This window comes from Crocodylus siamensis, chromosome 12 (assembly GCF_052110815.1).
Source record: "Crocodylus siamensis isolate JL-2025a chromosome 12, ASM5211081v1, whole genome shotgun sequence".
Lineage (NCBI taxonomy): Eukaryota > Metazoa > Chordata > Crocodylia > Crocodylidae > Crocodylus > Crocodylus siamensis.
The window spans coordinates 11,483,574-11,503,812 of record NC_143406.1 but is presented as its reverse complement, the minus strand read 5'-3'; the positions used below and the strand labels follow the sequence as shown (position 1 = coordinate 11,503,812).

Below are 20,239 nucleotides of genomic sequence, written 5' to 3'. Positions count from 1 at the left end.
TGTGGCCTCTGCAGGGGCTACCATCCCTGCAGTTTTGACCCTGCTGTGGCTTAACACATACATGTGACATGAGTTTTGCTTTCAGGACTTTGAGGTATAGTTTCCCAGAAACCCCTGCACCTATCATCTTGAAAAGTGGAACATATCATGCTCTCAGTAGAGGCTACCATCCCTGCAAGCTTTATTTGACTCAGCCACAAGACAACAAAGTTATAGATATTTCATTGATTCCCCGTTATGCCCTGTGGCCAAATCTCCGCATCACCAAACCTTTTCTGAATCTATTCGAAAGCTCTGAATCAATTCAGAAAGCCTAAAGCTTCCAGTGATTCAGTTCAGATTCACAGATTCAGCCTCTGAATCATCTCTGAATCAGAATCGTGATCCAAAGCTTTGCACAGCCCTAGTAACTGCTGTGATGTAATTGGATTCGTTTAAAGTCACATTTTTCAAGAACATAGCTATGATGTCAAGTGAGGAGTAGCTATACAAAGAAATGCAGTGGAACAATTGAAAAATGAGCGTTAGAAAAATCAAGTGGCTAAAGCAAGAATTGTGGGCCCTCTGCTCTCTTGCTGGAAAGTTGAACAGCTTGTTTCCACCTCCCCACAGTTGCCTAAGATACCATGGGATTTTGTACAGCTCTTTGAATTGAGCTCAGCACCCTAATTGCCAATGAATTCTGTGCTGTGTAAGAAACAAACATGAAGCTGTTTTCCCCCCCCAATAGCTTACAATCAAAAGGACAAACCCTGTTAATAAATGCTCACATGAATGAATGTAGTGAAAATTAAATCCATTACACATTTGCCAGTATACCAAAGCTTCAAAGGTATTCCTCCTGGACAAATAAATTACCTTAGGAAGTCCAGACTAAGATGAAAGAGAAGCTTTATTGTTTCCATTCACTGAGACTATCCAAATGATTTTTCCATGCTGCTCTCTGAAAATAGGTTAGAAGTTGTTGCTGCTGAATCTACAGCTACTTTGCTTTCCAGCGGTGGGGGGAAACCTGTTGGCAAATATGCTGTGAAATGGCCTTGTGCCCTCCTCAAGTGCCATTCTGATTCCCTTTCCCTGCCTGATCTGCTGCTCCACTCCCTCCCCCAGCTTGCCGTGCCACACAGAAACTGTCACTTGGCCATCCATGCTCCACAGCACCACTTCAGCAAAGTGTGTCCTGGGAAACTTCCAAGAGCGGCTGCATGGCCCGAACACTAGGCTGGCCATAGAGACGCGAGTTATATTCTGCTTGCCACCTCATTGAGACATGCCCAGATTTCCAGTCTCTCAGTGCCTAGGTTTCCTCACCTATAAGCAGGATGGCAGTTCTCACTAGCAGAGATTAAAAACAAATTGGGAAAAGTAATGAAATATCTACAAATTTGTTCTTAAATGCTGTATTACTCACCATAACCAGGCACTGGGGGAGTCCCTGTTCCCCCGAGCGCTACCAGGAGTGACCAGGAATAACGGTCACAAGCTGGCAGAGGGTAAATTCAGATTAGACGGTCAGGGCGGCTAGGATCTGGAACCAACTTCCAAGAGCAGTGGTGCAGGCTCCTACCCTGAGGGTGTTTAAGAGGAGGTTAGATGAACACCTTGCTGGGGTCGTTTGACCCCAGTACTCTTTCCTGCCATGGCAGGGGGTCGGACTAGATGATCTGCTCAGGTCCCTTCCGACCCTACAAACCATAACCTTGTGTTACAAAGAGGATGACTAGTTTACACTGGGCTTCTTCACACGTTCGTTAATGCATCATAACTACGTTGCATTGATTTTGGTAATGAGGAGCTAAGTGAAAGCACCATAACTGACACTGCTGCACATTAGCGCAGATGAACGCTTTTTAAGTGAAGTTAATCCTCAGACTAAGCCTACCGTGCGTTGGCATGGGTTTTGCCCACCGCGCTGATGCGCAGATTTAGTTTAATGCGCTCGAAGCATCTTGGGTAAATGCACCCATTGTGTTTAAAAATAGACCAGGAAAGAGTGCCCCTTTTCTCTTTGAATATCTTCTAAACTAGGTAAATTCATGGAAAGTTTGTTTGTTTTTGGTTTTTTTATAAGCTTTCCATTGACTTTTTAAAAGTGCATTTGTGAAAGCAACTAAAAACACCCACTGGCAGCTATTTTCTGACAACTGGGAATTAGCAAGCGGTTTCCCAAAGCCAGAAAACCGACACCACTGAGGCTTACTGTCTAAAAGGGATGCTGTTACTGCCTCTGAAAAGGAGCCCTAGCGTCTGCCGGAGCGGGGAAGGGGCAACGGAGGCACTGACTTCACCTACAGCCGAGCCCCGCTTCCTCGGCCAGGACTCGGGGGTTGATCCGTCCGGGGAGGAGCCCATGCTCGTCTCTCGTCTTAGCCCCCGTCCGGGAGGACCGTACAAGTCCGGCGGGGATTTCTGAGGCGCCCCGGGGCCCGGCCGCGGCCCCGACAGCTTCAGCACCGCGGACAGGGCCGGCGGCGGCGGCGGAGCGGCAGCGGCGTGCGCGGCGCGGAGCGCAGCCCCGGGCCCGGGCCCGGGCCAGGCGAGAGCAAACCCCGGGAGGGGGACACGCCACCCCCGGGGGCGGGCAAACCGGGGGTCATAAAGACACAAATGGAAATTACGCCGCCTACGTGGATTATCGCCATGGTACGAAGATACTTTTCATTGCAGTGGCGTGGATGGGGCGAAGTGAAATGGAGGTCGAAAATGGCCCGCTTGCTTTTAGGTCATCCGAATTAAGCCTCTAAAGGGCCCCAAGTGACTCTTGCCCAGGGCCCCAGCAACCCCAAGGCCACCGCTGCCCCAGCCAGGCCTGGGGGCTTAGTGCCCCCGGTCGGAGGGCCTCCGAGCGCGGCGCCTGGGGCAACACAAGGGGATCGTTTCAAACAGGCAATGGCCATGGAGGAACAAAAACCAAACCAAGCCCCAAAGTAAGTATGCACTGCGTCTGTAGGCAGGGAGCGGCACATGGATTTTGGATGAAATTTCCCTGATCTTTTTTGCGGGGTGGAGGGGGTGGAAAGGGGTGCAGCATTGCAATAAATCCAATCTCCGATCATTTGGTAGTTTTCATATTTGCATTTTCCAGGTATACTTAATATCAATTTGGCACATTTCAGCAACAGAGAATATTTACACAGCTGTTTTCCTCCTTCAGGGACAAGGGGTCCGCCCTCCCTCCTTTCTTGGCTATAAAGCAAACCTTTCTGGTAAAGAAAAAGCATCACAGAAGCTGCCAATATATGGAGGAGCCGCCTTGGCAGCACAGTACTTGGGGGTTTTTTGTATTGTTAAATAGCCTTTATGCTATAAACCTAATACAAACCATCTTATAGGGAGGTTGGCAATGGGAATCACACACGCGCACACACACATTTGCAAACACCCACACACAAACACACTTACTGCATGCAGTGGATCAAAGGAGGCTGCTGGGCTGGACTCTTAGTAGATCCATTTTCTTCCTCATTTAAGCCAACGTATGCTAAATTCTGCAGCACCCCAATTTCCACCTTGAGAAGCAGGCCCCACACCCAAAAGAGGAAATAGCAAAGCACCCACTGATTTGAATGGGGCAAATTGAGAGCAGATCAGGCGCATCTCATCTGCAAGTCCCATTGAATAAAAGATTTCGAATGGCGGGTCACTGGGTTTGAGAGCAGCTTGTTGTATATCACTGATCACCTGCCCTTAAAATAATTGGTCCAGCCACTGCCGCAGCCTGGATAGAATGACACAATATAAGTCTGGGTACTGGAGACAGCCAATGATGAAGATACTGGATCTGCAAATTATTTTGAAGATAAAAGCTCTGAATTTTTTTTTTTCTATTGAGCGGGACTTGGGCAATTGAGTGTCTGTGAAAGCATTTGCAAGTCTCAAATAAATTTAGCAAATGTTAGTGCAAAAGATGCCCCACTTGAAAATCCCTGCCACCAGGTGAGTTCTTCAGTATTGCATTATTCTCCCTACTTACACCATTCAACCACCCAGGGCCGGATTCAGAGCTCAGGGAAGCCTCCACAGCTGACTGAACCTACATCCTTTCATTCCCTTTACTGGGATTTTAATCAGGCCATCACAGAGAGCTCAAGCCCAATGCCATCAAGTGACCCATCTTACAGCACACAGGGCAGGGATTGCCTCTGTGTTTTGTGGCGCATGGGGTGCTAGGCCAGTGCTAAAACACTTCCCTTCCTCTTCCTACACACACTTTTCTTTAAGCAGCCTGATGGGATCAGACATATTAAAAGAAATGAAATGTTTAAACGGCCTCTGAAGATTTCTTGGACAATGCACCAACCTTGTGACTTGCAGCTACTATATGCAAGCCCTCGAGCATGGCCAGTGCTGCTGCCAGGATGATTTCCAATGACAGGAAGAAGTGTCATATTGATCCCATTGTTTCCCCTTCTCCTAGATGTTCTCCCCCCTCCACCTCTGGAAGCAGCAGGACAGTCCAGAGGATTTTGACCGCATGCCTGGTCTCTCTGTGCACTCTCCTAGGAGCCATCTCTCTCGATTTAAGCAGCAGCCTGGAGATGTGGAGAAATACAGAGCAGGCCCTTCAAGAACTGTCCTCCTGCGAGAGCCTTCTGGCTGTTCACCTGATAGGCTTCCTCCAGGAAGAAAGACTCAGCTGGCTACAACCAGCAGCCAAAGGGTGGAACAGCTCCTGGCATGCTCAGCTCCTGGAGAGGCTCAGCTCCCTCTGCAGTGAGACTGAAGAGACACTGCATCACCAGACCGGCCAGTGTCAGGGTGAGGAAGGCTCCGTCTGTGGGCTCTACCTGGCCCAAGTGAGACAAGGACTGAATGCCACCTGGGAGGTGGAGCCCAGGCTGGCACTGTCTGGAGTGATCTCACAACTGCTAGAGGTGTTTGACAGCCCCAGCGAGAACCTCAAAGCCATGAGATCCAACCCTGACTGGGCCGATGTGGTGTCCTTCCAACTCCTCCTCAGAATCAGGGAAGTCCTGCTTCGAGCCCAGGGGATGCCAGAGGGACCGTCACCTCCGAGCTTCCAAGAAGCCTGGCACCCCACGTCCGCCATGCTGAACTATGCCATCTTCACTTCGGAAAACGTGCAGAGCTGCTGGACGGAGAACAGGAACCTATCGCTCCATTTCACCCACTACGAAGGAATGTCCCTCTTCATCCCCTCCTTGGTCTCATCCCCACTGGTTCCAAGTGCAGCCTTGGCCGAGGAGCTCAATCATATCCAGAGCTGCTTGTTGCAGAGAGGGCAGGAAAAGCTCAGTAAGAAATCCAAGGCAATCCTCTCCACAGTTAGCCTGAAGATCAGTCTGCTGCTGATAGCCTGCCTCATTTATCCCATTGTCCTGGTGTCCTTCAAGCGGATGACAGACTGGATCCAGAATTATGCCAGGAACCTCAAGGAGAGGACAGAAGACTTGAAGAGGGAGAGGAGGCTGGCTGAGGACCTCTTGCACCAGATGTTGCCAAAATCTGTGGTCAAGCAGTTGAGGAAACGCCAGCACGTTCAGGCAGAAAACTACGACCAGGTAAGTCGATAGTGTGAGGGGAGAAGAGCTGAAAGGCAGAGACACAGTGCCCTGGATCTGAATGTACTGTCGGGCACCTCTACCTGGATGCCATGTCCACGCACCTAATTTTGCACCTGCTAGTAGCTGTGGGGAAAAATCTTGTTCCTTTAACAAATGCTTCAGGAAAGGATTGGTAGGTTTGACGGAGGGAGACTTTTAGAAATCAAGGTGCAAATTCAAAAGGTCCTGAGCCTATGAACTCTTTTGTTTGAGGTGGAAGGTCCATCCACATGGATCAGGATTGGCTTGCAGGATGAGGTGCTGAGACTGTGCCAGCAAGAACTAACCTGCCTGGAAAAAAAGCCATTGTGACAGAATGGTCCAGATCTGCCCCAATTCCACGTCTGCACTTGCATGTCAATGGGTTGCATGGAAGCAGCTAAAAATCAGATGGCAGGTCTTTGGAAGGAAGGCAGGATTGCACCTAGATAAGCGGTTTGCAGGGAATGGGACCACAGGCAGGATTTGGCCAGGAATTCCTTTCTGCGCACCTCTCTGCAGCATCCCATGCTCTGTTGCTAATCCTGTGCTTAGTAGGACAGACTATGCGCACTTGACAATTTTGTTCTACCCCCTCACTCCCTCTGTCCTGTCAAATCAATGCAAGGAACTGCCAGAGGATTCTCTATAGCATGGCTTGCACAAAGCCTAGTAATTGAGCTTTTAGGTTCAGTGAGCCATCTGTCTGGCCCTGAAGTGAGCTCCTCACTACAGTTACTGCAGTTCTCTCTCCTTTTCCCTGGACACTCATTCCTTTCAGCTGCCAGACACAAGAATCAATATTTGCATTTAATTTCTAGGTGTTGTTACCTACACAGCCACCCATAATTAGACAATTATATGCAATTAACCATAGCAGTGTGATCAAAAGCAGCAAAACCAAGGCAGAAGGGGCTTTAAAAACCCTCATGTGGAATTAATTGCTATAAAAAACCCCCCAAAAACCAGCAGCTGCAATTTAAGGAATTTAAGGTTTTGACACAGCTTAGGCAATACTGCAGGATAATTAACACATTCCATTTTTCATTTGAGTTCTTAATAGGTATCTTGGTTTAAAAAAATTAAACTCCTGTGTCATTTTTTGATCAATGTAATAGAAGAAAATTATGTGAAAAAAGTCCATAGATAATATTTCCCAATTAAATAAGAGCAAGGAAAAAAGCTCAAGTGTTTATTCCTGAGTACATCCACATCCTTTAATTCACATTTTTGATCAATAACAAAAAACAGCCTCTTTTCTGTAAGAAGCCTGTTCGTCACTACTGACAGAAGTGATGGCAGTAGCGCATTTCATTTTAAATGCTTTCTTCTGGTCCAAAGAATTCAAGGAGATGCAAAAGGGGTGCATCTACACATGCCATTAAGGCGATGTGATAAACTCCGGTGCAGTTTGCACTTTGTGCATGAGTTAGCTACTCCTGGGTGCAATGTCTACATGTGCACCTGGGACCACAGCAGTTTGAGCTGAGGTGGAGCAGCCCCAGCAGCTGGCAGGGGCACGAGGGCGCTAGTGTGGGGCTAGACAGCAGGCAGCCTCCACGCATTAGCACCCTCGTGCCCCAGCCAGCCCCGTCACCATCCTTATGTACATCTGAGTGCATGCAATTACTCCACCATAAGACAGTACTGTCTCCAACAGTACTATCCTATGGCAGAGTTGGTTAATTTACTGCACCCTAATATCAACACATGCATAGACAGTGATGCTTTACTGTGGAGCTAATCAGTCAACTCCACATAAAGCACCCAAGATGCAACAAAACCCCCTGGAAATAAATGTTTCTGCTAGCCCTCCAACCTAACAGAAAACACACCCCAAGGGCCTGATCCATAGTTGTTGCTCAAAGGAGATAGTTCTAATATTGAACCAGAAGAAAGTAGGGCTGGAAGGGACCTGTAAAGGTCATCTGGTTCAACCCTCTGCTCAAGGCTAGATGATCCCCATCCAGACCTCTCCATTCAAGTGCTTGTCTAACATATTTCTAAAACTATCCAAGCAACCCTGTCACACAGCTACAAGGCTGATTGCCCCCAACCACCAAGAACCCCCTAATCTGCCAGAGATAAAGCAGGGGAACAAGGGCACTGTCAATGCCCTGCTGCTACAAAAGTTGTTAAACGTATTTGAGAGATCCAAGTCAAGTCCTCCTGGTGGGATCTAAGAGGGGCAGATGCATTGTGCTGCCCCTTTGCATACAGGTGCACTTCACTCCCTATCCAGGAGTTTCAACTGCCCTTGATTGTCATTAGGCTTGGAAAAGCCTGCGATCCATCCTCACTGCTGTGATGAAAATGCCATGGGGTCACCCTGGCTGAGTGAGGAGTGCAGAATCGGGCCCCTTGATTTGTGCTTTGTGCAAGAAAGTAACACTTCCCAAGGTGCTCCTGACCCCAGACCTACAGCCTCCATCTCCCTGCTCCAGGTGACTATCTTCTTCTCTGACATCGTGGGCTTCACTGGCATCGCTGCGTCCTGCACCCCCATGCAAGTTGTTGAGATGCTTAATAACCTCTACATCTGCTTTGACACCAGGATTGAGTCTTACGATGTTTACAAGGTGAGTGAGAGCCTTGGGTTGATGGGGAAGGAGGAGGGGATCCTGCATGCTGGGCCTCCTTACTTGCTGGTGAGAAGATCCCCATTACCACCACCCCTCTTTTCAGTGATAGCAAACACTCCTACTACTGCCTTAAGTTAATTTTCCCCCAGCCAGAGCCCCCTGCCTGCAGTTGATCCACACACCTGAGAAGTGGGGCTGGAAGGGACCTCCAGAAGTCATCTAGTCCAACCCCCTGCCTGAAGCAGGACCATCCCCATCCAAACCATCCTATACCCTCCATCACCTAAATCCTACGTCAGACAACCATCAACCCTGACAACACAGGCATATCACCCTAACTTGCCATCGGTAAAGTAGGGGAACCACAGAAGCCAACATCCTGCTTCTCTGAAGGGTTATACCTGGAAGCTCTCCTCTCAGGACACTAGCCTGCACAAACTCTTTGGGAAGCAGCTGACAAACCTCCACAGAGACTGTACAAGCCTGAGTGAACCCATCACCAGAACAAGGCAGGGGGTAGGGCATGGCTGAGCCAGGTGGAACATGCAGCACTCCTAGCAAACTACAGACAAGTCTTTCCTAGGGAAGAACTCTCTCCCTTCCCTAGAGATGGACATTGAGCTGGTGAGTCTGTGACACAGCTCAAAGCAATAACAGCCTAATCCACTGAACCCCCCCTGAGTATTGCAGCACCAGCAAAGAGCTAATGCAAGCATAAGATTGCAGACAGTATGACCATGCCATTGTTGGAATAGCTAGGGTTCCTACCTGGCTCCTGTGGAAATCCCTATCAATCTCAGCTGCTGGCTGTACTTCCCTTTCCCCCAGTTGGAAGCAGGTGCCTCTTATGACCTCCTTCTCCAAACAAGGACACTCACCTGCTCTGATCAAACCAGGCTAAATCTGCACCTGGCTGCCTCCCCTTTACTAGCTGTATTGAATTCCTGCCAACCCATAACTCCCATCAGAGGCTAAGGGATCGAATTGGGGGATTTAACTCTTAATTTCCTGGTTTCACTGGGGTTTTCCAGATGGTTATTTAGCCCAGTGCTCAAAGGACCAAATCCCACACCTGTCACTCCATCATGGATAACAGAGCATTCCCTGTAACAGGATGGGAGTGCCATGAGCCCAGGCAGCTATAGCATCCCTTTGCAGCATGGCTGAATGTGAGGCCAGCTGCCTGGCAGGACAGACATGATCCTGACCCATCATCCTGCAGAGACCATCTGGCCATGGGGCAGGAGAGAGGTTAGGCTCCATCAGCACCAGCTCAGTGACTCTTGTACCTTCCCACCAGGTGGAGACCATTGGTGATGCCTACATGGTGGTGAGTGGCCTGCCAGAGAGGAATGACAAAAGGCACGCTGATGAGATTGCTAAGATGGCTCTGGATCTGGTGGCTGCTGTCCGGCAGGTCCTGATACCCCACATGCCAACAGGCCGGCTGCAGATGCGGGTTGGGATCCACACAGGTGGGGGCAGAGACAGCACCTGGAGGGAGGCCAGGGTGGGGTGGGTGTGGGAGTCAGGGCTTCTGGGTGGCATCTGATGTGGCCCTGTGAAATTCGTGCCTCTGGTTTCCATCTCTGCACAATGGAGGTGATGACTCTTTCTTAAACCTTGATTCATATTTGCAAAGGGTACTGAGCTGCACCTGCTGTCACAGTCATAACTGCTTGAGCCTCTTGCTCCAGCAGCATGCAGGTACCCTCAGCTCCTGCTAACTTTGGAGGCTCCCTCAGCCCCCCAGGCCAGTCTCACTCAAGGGAGCAATATGGTAGCACCCACCTAGGCACCAGCTGCCCCAGTCCAAATACCCTGCACAGATAGGGAGAGTAGCCTTCAAGAAGGCTTGAACTCCTACCCTGGTACCAGAAAGACACTGCCTTACCACTACACCCCATAGCACTAACGCAGGCGTCTGCAGCCTACTTCCCTCCAGGCTTTATGCTGTGGATCCTTCAACCCTGCATTGTCTTGCTCTGGTTTACTACAGGACCCTGTGTGGCTGGCGTGGTTGGGTACAAAATGCCCCGCTACTGCCTCTTTGGGGACACAGTGAACACAGCCTCCCGTATGGAGTCCACCAGCCTGCGTAAGTGCACCCCCTCATGATTTGGCTCTGATCCCCAGCCCACCCTGGGCAGTCAGGCCAGACCCAAGACAGAGAGACCCTCATATAATTTTAGCGCTGGGGAGAGAAGGGAAAGGGAGAAAGACTCATGCGTAGCAAACACTTGAGCACATCACTCGGCGCTCTCCTTAAATTATTTAAATAGTAGAGCAAGGAAGGTAATAAAAGAACCGGAGAGCAGGGCTGCTACAGGAGGAGTATGAAGTAGGCAGGTGATGGATGCCTTTAAGGCACAAAGGTGACTGGTACCCTAGAAACACCCTGGATTTACACAGGCACTCTCAGGGCAGGTTTTCACTGTCCTGTGTATGTGGCTTACACTGCACCCTCTGCTCCAAAACCAGGGCTCTCCTTGTCTGGTGGACTTGCCCATCCAGCTCTTCACACTTCTCCCTTCAGCCCTGCACTTCCCAACATTCAGATATGCATCTCCCATTGACCTGAAGCCTGCGGTAACACTGAAGTGGGAGGGGTGATCTGCGGTGGGGTGGTCTGCTCACTTCTGATGCTCAGTCCTGAATTCCAGCTCAGAAGATCCACATCAGCTCTGCTACGTACCATGCCCTCCTTGCTCATGATGCCTATGAAATAGAGCTGAGAGGCGAAATCGAGGTCAAGGTATGAGTTTTGCAGTGACAGAAGGGTTTAATGGGGCAAGGAAGAAACAAAATTATGGATGGTTTTGCTCTTCTACCTGGGGCTGCTCCATGTGATCTCACAAACCAGGTCTCACAGTGGGCCTGGAGGGAGAACGGGACAGGAGATCGCTGGGGAGAACTCATGCCTTTCTGAAGCAAGTTTGGCTGGCCTGAGGAGAGGGCTCCCCCCTGTGAGAGGTCTCAAGGCCCTGTTGTCCTCTTGAAAGGAAGCTTGTTGTTCCAAGAGCTGTCCTTGGAGGAGACACGACCCTGAAGTTCTTCACCCCGCGAGGGCTGAGTAATAAAGGCCTGTCCCACAAGTGGCCGTGATACCCCCTGGTGGCTACTCAGCCCTTGCTTTTCCCTGATCTTCCACTTCTGTTCACCTACAACACCTTGATGTACCTTTAAGAAAAGGGAGGCTGTCCCAGGGCTTCCCAAACAAGCTCTCATCTGCTCCTGTCCTACACGGGCTTGAGCCTGCTTTGGTTCTTTCCTTGAGCCTACCCTGGCTCCCACCTCTATTCCTGGGTACCTGGTCCCCCAGGGCACCAGACCCCCCTGATCCTTCCTCCCCACCCAGGCTTCAGCTCTGGTCTGGTCCTATCTCCCTTCTACTCCCAGGTACTTAGTCCCACTTGGGCACCAGCCTCTCCTGGTCTTCTCCAGGCCTGGGTCCTGCCTCTGCTCTATTGCAAGCACCTGAGCCCACCCTGGTCCTTTCTCCTCACTTTATCCAAGCTCTAGCCCTGCTCCCAGGTCTCTGGCCCTGTTCCCAGGCCTGTTGGGACCTCCTCCTCAACTTAGTCCCTCCCAGACCTATATATGTTACCATAATCTGTCATTTCATGTGTATTATTCAGGGGCTGCAGTCATCCTGCCTAGAAGATGTTCTTTCAGCAGCCTCCAGAGCTAGGCTGCCTGCCTAGCTCAGGCTGTGGCTTACATATTGCAAACCCAGCCCCCTTCTGGCTCATGTGGCTCCTGATTTTCTCCTGCCACACCTGCCACCTGCTTAATCTGCAGCCTGCCTGTTCTTAAAATAGCAGGAGCATCAAGCTTTCTGCTACAGGTCATTAAAATATCCTACCACTTTTCATGCCCAAGCAACAGTCTTCACTAAAGCTATCAGACCCAGTCCCAACTGCTGCCAGAATGTCACCCTGTCATTTAAATGGGATGGGGCAAGTCTCTTTCCAATGGGCCTGCCATGGTGATGGGCACCATTAAACACAGGCGCCAGGCCCAATTCATGTGCCCTCACTTGTGCAGATGAAGCAATGTGATTTTTTTTCCTATGGCCCAGCGATGCACTGATGTGCACAGGAGCGGCAACACCTTCCAGCTGCTGGCCTGATCGTGAGAGCATGGCTGCTGGACACAGCCATTTTTTTTCAGCACCAGAGGAGGTTGTCCCAGTGACCCTGCTCTAGTTACACCACTACTAGGGACTCCTCATGGCTTGGGGTTGGGGTTCGGGTGGAGGAGTGTGTAGATATGAGTCACTACCAATGCACTGAAGGCTGCCAGCAGTTTCTGTAAGTCCTTTAGTGAACTCGGTGAGATCCTTACACCAAACCCATCTCAGAAGTCTCCAGGTTGCCGCATCTAAGCTGGGGGTGTTCAGCTTCTGGGCTGGTAGGCCAAATTGTACTCTGGACACTGAGATCAGGCCCTGGGATTAGGTTCACTTGCTGGGGGTCCAGCTCAGGGACTCCACACATCACCCTCACCTGGCCTCATTCACTGGGATTCAGCTCAGGGCCCCATGTTGCTTCCTCCCAGCCCCATGTGTGGGATCCAGCTCCAGCACCCCATGCCACCTCCACTCAGCCTCACTTGCCAGGATCAGACCCCATGCTGCTGCGCTCACTCAATCCAGCATGCAGGGCCACAACCCACAGTGCTTCCCATGGCAGCGGGCAGCCCTGCTGGCCAGGTGATATGGTGCCCATGGGATGTGGGCCAAGTACCCCTGATCTAAGTCACATGCAGCTTCTGAAACATGTCCAGAAGTTGGACCAGCCTCCCGAGACAAGGCCAGTGGGCAAACGCAAAGTGCATGTATTGGTGTTGTGCTGGGCATGGCACTGGTTTCATATTCCAGTCACAGCCAATGGAAATGGGGCTCATTCTCTCATCTCCCCATTTTCATCCAGGGCAAGGGAAAAATGAAAACCTACTGGCTCCTTGGGAATAAGAACTACAGCATCCAAAACGACAGCCTGGTCTGTCACTGGAATCCAGCAGCTTCCAGGAAAAAGAAGCCGGAAAGCAGCCTGACATCTGTCCAGCAGGTACCGAAAGCTTGGAAGGGTGGAGTACTCTGGGAATAGCAGAGACACGGGGTATCTGGGTTCAGAGGCCCTTGCAGTGTCCATCATGGCATCAGAGGCTTGGGAGGGACCGGCTTGTCCAACCCCCTGCAGCATTCAACATAGCAATATAGATCATAGCCCCGGTGTTGACCATAGCTGCCATGATTCTTCTGTTTCCATTTAACAGTCCAGTACCAGCCCTGTGGGAGCAGCAGTGACTGCACAGAGGTCTGCATCACCTCAGGGTGCCCACAGCCCCACCACAGGACACTCTGAACCAGCTGGGACTTCCACCAGTGACACAGGCCAGGTGGGGAGGACCAGGTCTTGGCACAGTGGCTGGGACAGCATCAAGACTAATCTGGCTCTGTCGAGCTCTCCTCCTCCTGGGCACCAGGCCCAGGGAAACAGTCCAGACCACAGGGTGCATCTTGGTGCCCAGGGAGCCGAATTGCTGGGGAAAAATGGGTGTCTCCCAGGGTACATAGATGGGACATGACAGGGTGGCTTGTACTATTTGGCAAGGAACTGGGTGCCCCCAGGGCACCCAACTTGCTGTTGAAGAACCTCATCTTTGTACCACTAGCAGTAATTCTGAACAATGGGGGAAGCCATTCAGCTTTAGACTATCAAACTTCAATAGAGATAGAGTATGTGGGTTGTGCCCGCACATGGAGCAGGTGAAGCCTCTGCTGGGATCCTGTTACTAGGGGGGAAGAGTGGTGTCAGGGGACACATTTTGCCATGTTACAGTAGATTTACACCAGTATACTTTCCTTCTCATCTGCAGAGCTAGGCTGGAGTCACCCCAGAGCAGCAGAGTGGAACGTAGCCCCGGGACACTCGGCTACAAGGGTGCCCGGATAAGAGAGGGGGCAGGTAAAGAGGGGAGGCCCGCTGTTCCCAGATCTCTGTGTCTCTCTAGTTCATGTGCACGTGCTACACCAGGAAGCCCGGGTGGTGTGGGACCCACCCACAGCATTTGGAGCCTGCAGGTCGAAACTGCAGCAAAGCCCATGGAGATCCCACCTCAGCCCGACTGACAGAATGGTGGGACAGCAACGTGAGCTGCCCAGAGCCTCCCCTTCCCTGGAGGGCTTCAGGAGGAGGCTGGCAGGGCATCTGTCTGGGATAGCACAGGAATAACACATGCAGCCTTTGTGCAGAGGCTGGGCTCGGTGACCCATGAGGCCCCATCCACCCCTCTCCAGCAGAGGTGGCTGCCCCACTATACCTCCACCTGCCAGGTTACTGGTGGGCATCTGAGCTGTAACGTGTGGCTGCAGCCCAGTTCAGGGCCAGGGGCCGGAGGCTGGCATTGAATGGTTAGCTTGCTCCTTTTCCGCTGGGTGGTGGCAGCTGATGAACACTGCCTGCACCTCTCGCCAGGGCTCCTTTGGAGACCCCCATGGCAGCAATGACCCGGGCCCCCATCAGGTGTCATCCATTCAGGATTCATGGAAGGGAGGCAGGATGTAAAGTCAGGGCTCCTGTGTGTGTACGGGGCTCAAGTCAAGTTGCAGGAGTTCTTTATCTTTTTGCTGCAATAAATATTGCTCCACACTCCTTCTGCTAATGTGGTCTGTGGTGTCTCTTGGCACAACCACCCTGTCACCCCCTCACCAAGCTGATAATAAGGCTGTTAGCAGGAGGGATGGGGCTGAGGTGCTCTCTTTGCTGGCTCAGAGCTGACTGCAGACCCACCCATCAATGCCACAAGGCCCCTTCAGGCAGCACACATGGGTCAGCCTCCAGACAGCCCTCACAGCTGGGAGGAAGGGATCTCATCCTTCAGGGACCGTGGATTCATCTGCTCAGGGCCCAGGCCCTTTTGAGCCTACATGCAAAGGTCTAACAAGATTCCCTGGCTGGAAGGTGAGGCTCGCCTCAGCAAGGGGGATTTGCACCAAAACATCTTGAAGTCTCCACCCCAAGCCTCACTATTGCACCCATCTCCCTTCACAGTGAAGCCTAGGTGCTTTTTTCTGCATGATCCATTCAATCAGGTCCCAGAGCCTGCTGTGCAGGACGGCAAACTACACAATCCTGCTGGAGGACGCACACTGTGGTACTGGGCAACGTGCAGTGCAGTGAACGGACCCCATCCTTGCAAATCTCCAAGGCGCTGGGATTAATCACATGATGCAGATGAAGTGGGAGCAAAGAGAGAAGACACTGAAGACCCACTGCTTTCCAGGCAGAGAAAGACAGTGCCTCAGATGCGAAACCAGCATCCCCAAAAAATACGCCATTGGGGAGCAGAGGAGAAGCGGCTGGGTCTGCAGGACAGCTGAGTTCAGTACATGATTGTCATGAAAATCTTGAGCATAGATCAGAAAAAAGCTATTAGCATGGTAAATAAGCCTAGTCTGATCTTCCCTCTTCAGAGGCCTCGGCGTGGGCTTTAATTTAGAAAATTGCGGCATACAGCTGTCTCCATGATGACAGGCAGCAATTAGTATCATTTAGTACAATCTACTTTGGTTCAGATCTGAGCCACTCGGCCATGCTCCACTCCTGGTTTGGAGATGAGGGGTGGATTAACATGCAGCCTCTTTCTAGGGGAGGGTCTATGCTCCTCTATGACTAGCTGAGTTGTGATATAATGTGATTTCAGGGTTGCTTGTGCCTGAAACACAGCAAGGTCTGGGCTAGGTGAGGCCCAGGGCAATTTTCAGTCACAGAGAGGTTCTACTCTAGGATCCCTGACACAGTACAAATAACAGGGTGAAAACAGACCGTGCAAGAACCCACAACAGTATCAGAAAGCAGGAGCTCTCCCCCACAAGCCCTGCATTCGGGACAGTTACCATCACTGCTCCTTTTAATGAGTTAGCAAATGGAAAAAACCCACAAGCTAGCCTCGACCCCCTCCCTCCCCCGCCTCAAGGATCCTGACCCTAAGTGAGATGCACTTGGCCAGTGCCTGCAAAGAAACAACTCAGCCAGGCTGGGACCATCATTGTGGGACATGCCTGGTGTGCAGCTAGGGGTTGAAACAGTTACGGGATTCGGTCCTGACGGGTGCTTACCACTTGGGTAAGTCCAGGCAATGGCTTGGGGCTGTGCTCAGCCTGTTCTCCTTTAACATGAGCAGTGCAGTGGGTGTGCACGTGTCTGCTCACAGCATCCTCCAGCCCTGCCGCTTAACGAAGTCGAGGCCTCTTAGCCGAAAGGCCGCCCTGCAGCCCCACAAGAGCAGGATTGATTCATACAGCTGTCCTGCTCGCCACCCATTGCTCGAGATGCTGAGAACCACGGGGAAAGAGGGCCCCGTACACAAGTCATCCTGGCTCTCTCCATGAATCCAGGCTTTGGACTTCTGCCTCAGCGTTTCGGCCAGCCTGCTGCCCCAAGACCGTGGTTCTCCTACACGGAGCTGTTTGAAGGAGCACCCAGCAGATGGCAATAAAGCCCAGGCTGCCGAGCCCAGCAGCGTTTGCCTGGGCTGCCCTGAACCAGCCAGCGAACAGCCCAGATGCCCCACAGCAGCTTTGGAAAGCAGCTTGCTTTGCCAGCTGTAGGGAGCATTAGCAAATAAAAACCTGGGAGTGCGGACTAGCCCAGGGATTGACGTGAGTTCGATGAGTGGCAGGTTTTTTTTACTACAAGTACTGACAATCAAGTCAAGTGAGCCAGACCAAATCAAAGTCCAGTAATTAGCTATAAGGTGATGATTTCTCACCAAACAGGCGATGAAGAGGCGGTCTGTTTCTCTTCAACTTCTTGAGTGCGTCAGGTGCATCAGCAACTGGTGTCCAAGAGATTTCTCACTCTTGAAGCGCGTGCGCTGTTTGCTGTTTTACTGCTTTTTTATACCCTTGGCATCTTCGAAGCAATCTTTCAGTTGTGTAAATGAAGAGAGAGTCCCAAGCAGTAATTGACAGGAAAATCCTGTTAATCAACCTACTCATTATTGGTTATCAGAAGTTTCTCATTTGAATGAGTTACCTTCTTCAGTGACAGGAGGTTATCCAGTTTGGAACACATTGAAAAACTGATTAACAACCAGGAAAACCATACATATTCTTGGAAAACAAGGTAAGTCATGAGAGAAGAACGAAAACAAAACTGAATCACGAGAAGACACCTATCACATATGGAGAATGTCTCTTCCTGCATGTAAACGCGAGTTAATCGCAAAAGAAATATTTATCATACTAATTAATCAAGGATAGACATTTCACATGGTTACATACCACACAACTAGGAGCCTGCCTGAAATCATTTTGAATATAGCAAGATAAGCTGGAAGAGAGACCTCATTACTTTTTCTTAGATGGCCTAGCCATGAACTCGCATCCTCTTGCATTATGCAGTTAGCATCAATATTCAGTATTTTAACTTTTGTGAGTAGGCCCAAGCTTAGCATGAGTTTGAGAGTTATCAAGGAGCAGGGGGAAAAGGGGTAGGCTAGGAGCATGAGCAAGGAGAAGCTGAAGTCTCTGCCCTGTCACCATCTCCAAGGGTTCAAGAGCCACAAGAAAGAGCTGCCCAGAGCAGCAAGGTTAAATACAGTAATGTTCAAAAATCAAGGCTTTGGGGTCTTTTTTCATTGGCTTTCTTGGTTTTGGATCCTCCTTGTTGAAACTTGTCTCTTTCAGAAGAAGGAAAGCCAAGGTCCTCCCCTACTCATGGGACCCCAGAGGTTGCAGCTTCCAGATAAGCACCAGCTGTTGCAAAACAAGGATCACAAGAGTTTGCAGCACAGCCTTGAAGCCTGCCTTCCCCCGAGAAAACCCCAGCAACGTGCCTGAAGCACTTTCTGTGTATGCATCATTGGGGGCAGTAATCAGGCAGGTAGAGACTAGTGGAGCCAACTGAGCCCAGCATAGGCGGGCAGAACAGAGTGGGGTTTGGCTTGAAATGTGGTGGTTTTATCTTCAGCATTTTCCCCCTCCTCCCTGTCCCAGGCCTGATCTACCTGGCAAAGTTTTCCAGGCAAAGTGATGGCAGCCATGGGTCTGCAGAAATTGTACCCTCTTGCCTAGACAACTGGAGGCAGCGGTGCTGACAGAAGATGACTCCAGCCCTCATAATTTCTGACATGCTGGAAAGTAGTGTAGCAAACCTGTGAGAAACCCCCTTTTTGCCACGTGCTGCATCTCCACTAGGGGTGTAGCCATTGGTGTGCCTGCAAAGCTGCAGTGGTAGCACCCCTGCAGCACAGACAAGCCCAGACTCTCCCCAGTGTTTTGCTTTCCCCCTTCATCCCTGAGGTAGGAGCCAGGCCTTGGGCTCTCCTGCTCTCACTTGCAGCAGGCTGACTGATGTTCAGGATGGCTAGCAGCAGTGAGCACCAGCATGCCTAGCTACCCCCGTGCCTAGCTTTGTGAAGCATCTGGAAACCAGAGCAGACCACTGCCAAGTCTCTGGGTCTGTGCAGTGGCTACATGGGGCCAGAGAAGTGTCCCAGCACCCACAGGAATGTGGGTCACAAAACAAACCTGCCCAGGGTCCCCAACAGAGCAGCAGATTACAGCCCATCAGAGCTGGTTCTTCCCAGCCCTAAAGGTGAGAGACCCCAGCACAGCCCATGGGACCCTCCTCTAGGAGGCAGGAGCCCTGCAACCCGGCCCCTGCTCTCCATGCCTTACATGCTGGCTCTAGCCTCTGTGGAAAGCTGGGAGCATGCAGACCTCCAGCCCCTCTTGTTGCCATCTGCTCAAGCCCAGCAGGCTGTGTGTGGCAGGACTGTTGCTTTCAAGCCATCAGTAACTCCCCTTTGCATAAGCAAGTCAATATTTTTAGCCCTTGCCTGAATGAGGGCAAACTGCAAGGCGCCAGTGGTCATTACCAGTTCAGCAGCCTGTGGAGCAAATGCAGCTGGTGCACCCTGGGTACCAGCCTCCAGAGCTATCGTTCCCTCTGCCACTTAGGTCTGTTTTCAGAGCTGCTCATAAAGGGCCCCGAGCCCAGGCTGGCCTGGGTCCCTGCGGGCTCTCTGCACTCCTCTTGCTTTTTGCTATTTTTGTTCCAGGAAGTGGTGCACTAGAGGCTGCAGGGAGGCCATTAGCTGATAAAAGGTCTGCACGCCCCAAGGTCTGGTGAATTAGCTGCTCTGAGGGAGGCCCAGGAGATGGGGCAGGGGCAGGTGACCTGCAAAGACCTCCTGAAAACATCTCTTCCGTTCCCACTTCCATGGTTTTGTGTGATGACGCTCTCCCCCACAACTTGCTCTGCTAATTAGGGAGCAGCAGCTTTGTCCCCTGCCCTGCGGGTTGGCACTTGAAGCGGCTGCAGGCTGATGCATGCAGCTCAGGCCAGGAGCTTGGAAACTCAATGATTATGTGAAGACTGTGCTCCCAGCCCATGACAGTACCCGATTCGCTCATCATGCTTTTCATCCCTAGGTTGCAGCGCTGTCAGTATAGTCTTTATGCCTTTGGATGGGAAATCCAAGGCATAGGCAAGAGGAAATGACTTGCCCCACCTGCCAGTAGCAGAGCTGGGATGACAACCCATGTCTCCTGCGGCCCTGTCCAGTGCTTGTTCATTGGGCAATGCTGCCTTTCTAGCCAGCTAGTTGAAATGCCCACAGAGAAGAAGTACATCCAAGTGGGCCCTGGGACTTGTGAGACCTAATTTCAAGTCTCTGCTTTGCCAGAGGCTCCCAAGGAGATGTAGGGCCTTCACATAGAGCATGGATCAGTCCATTCGGTCCAGATGCACGCAGTCTCATGACATCCCATGACCTCAGCCTCGGTCTTTCCAACACATTCCTAGCTCACTACAAGCCCATTTTCCCCAACACACGAGTGAACTGGCAGGCAATGCTTTATTTTTAAATACTCAGGAACACGCACAAGTCATGGGAGAGTCACACTCTATTTCCAGAAGGCATTTGCTTCAGGGAGCCTAAAATTAGCCTCTTTGTTCCTAAAACGACCTTGTAGCACCACCAAGATTTGGCAAGAGGCTCTTGAGTTGGGAATGCGATACAGGAAGTACCTGCATGGTTCCCTGCAGTGATGTCATGTGGATCACCCAATGGACATGCTCAGCGATGAGGAGTCATGGG

At 51.1% G+C, this 20,239-nt stretch overlaps 1 protein-coding gene across 1 annotated transcript; it reads left to right on the top strand.

Moving 5' to 3' along the window:
* The first annotated feature begins 466 nt into the window (after positions 1-466).
* On the top strand, positions 467-19,213 carry LOC149854630 (uncharacterized). The gene is made up of 9 exons (XM_090024680.1): positions 467-473; positions 2,371-2,643; positions 4,504-5,522; positions 7,988-8,122; positions 9,426-9,600; positions 10,125-10,223; positions 10,789-10,880; positions 13,060-13,197; positions 19,199-19,213. Exons 1-9 carry the CDS (start codon positions 467-469, stop codon positions 19,211-19,213), a joined length of 1,953 nt encoding a protein of 650 aa, XP_089880806.1.
* The last annotated feature ends 1,026 nt before the right edge of the window (positions 19,214-20,239 follow it).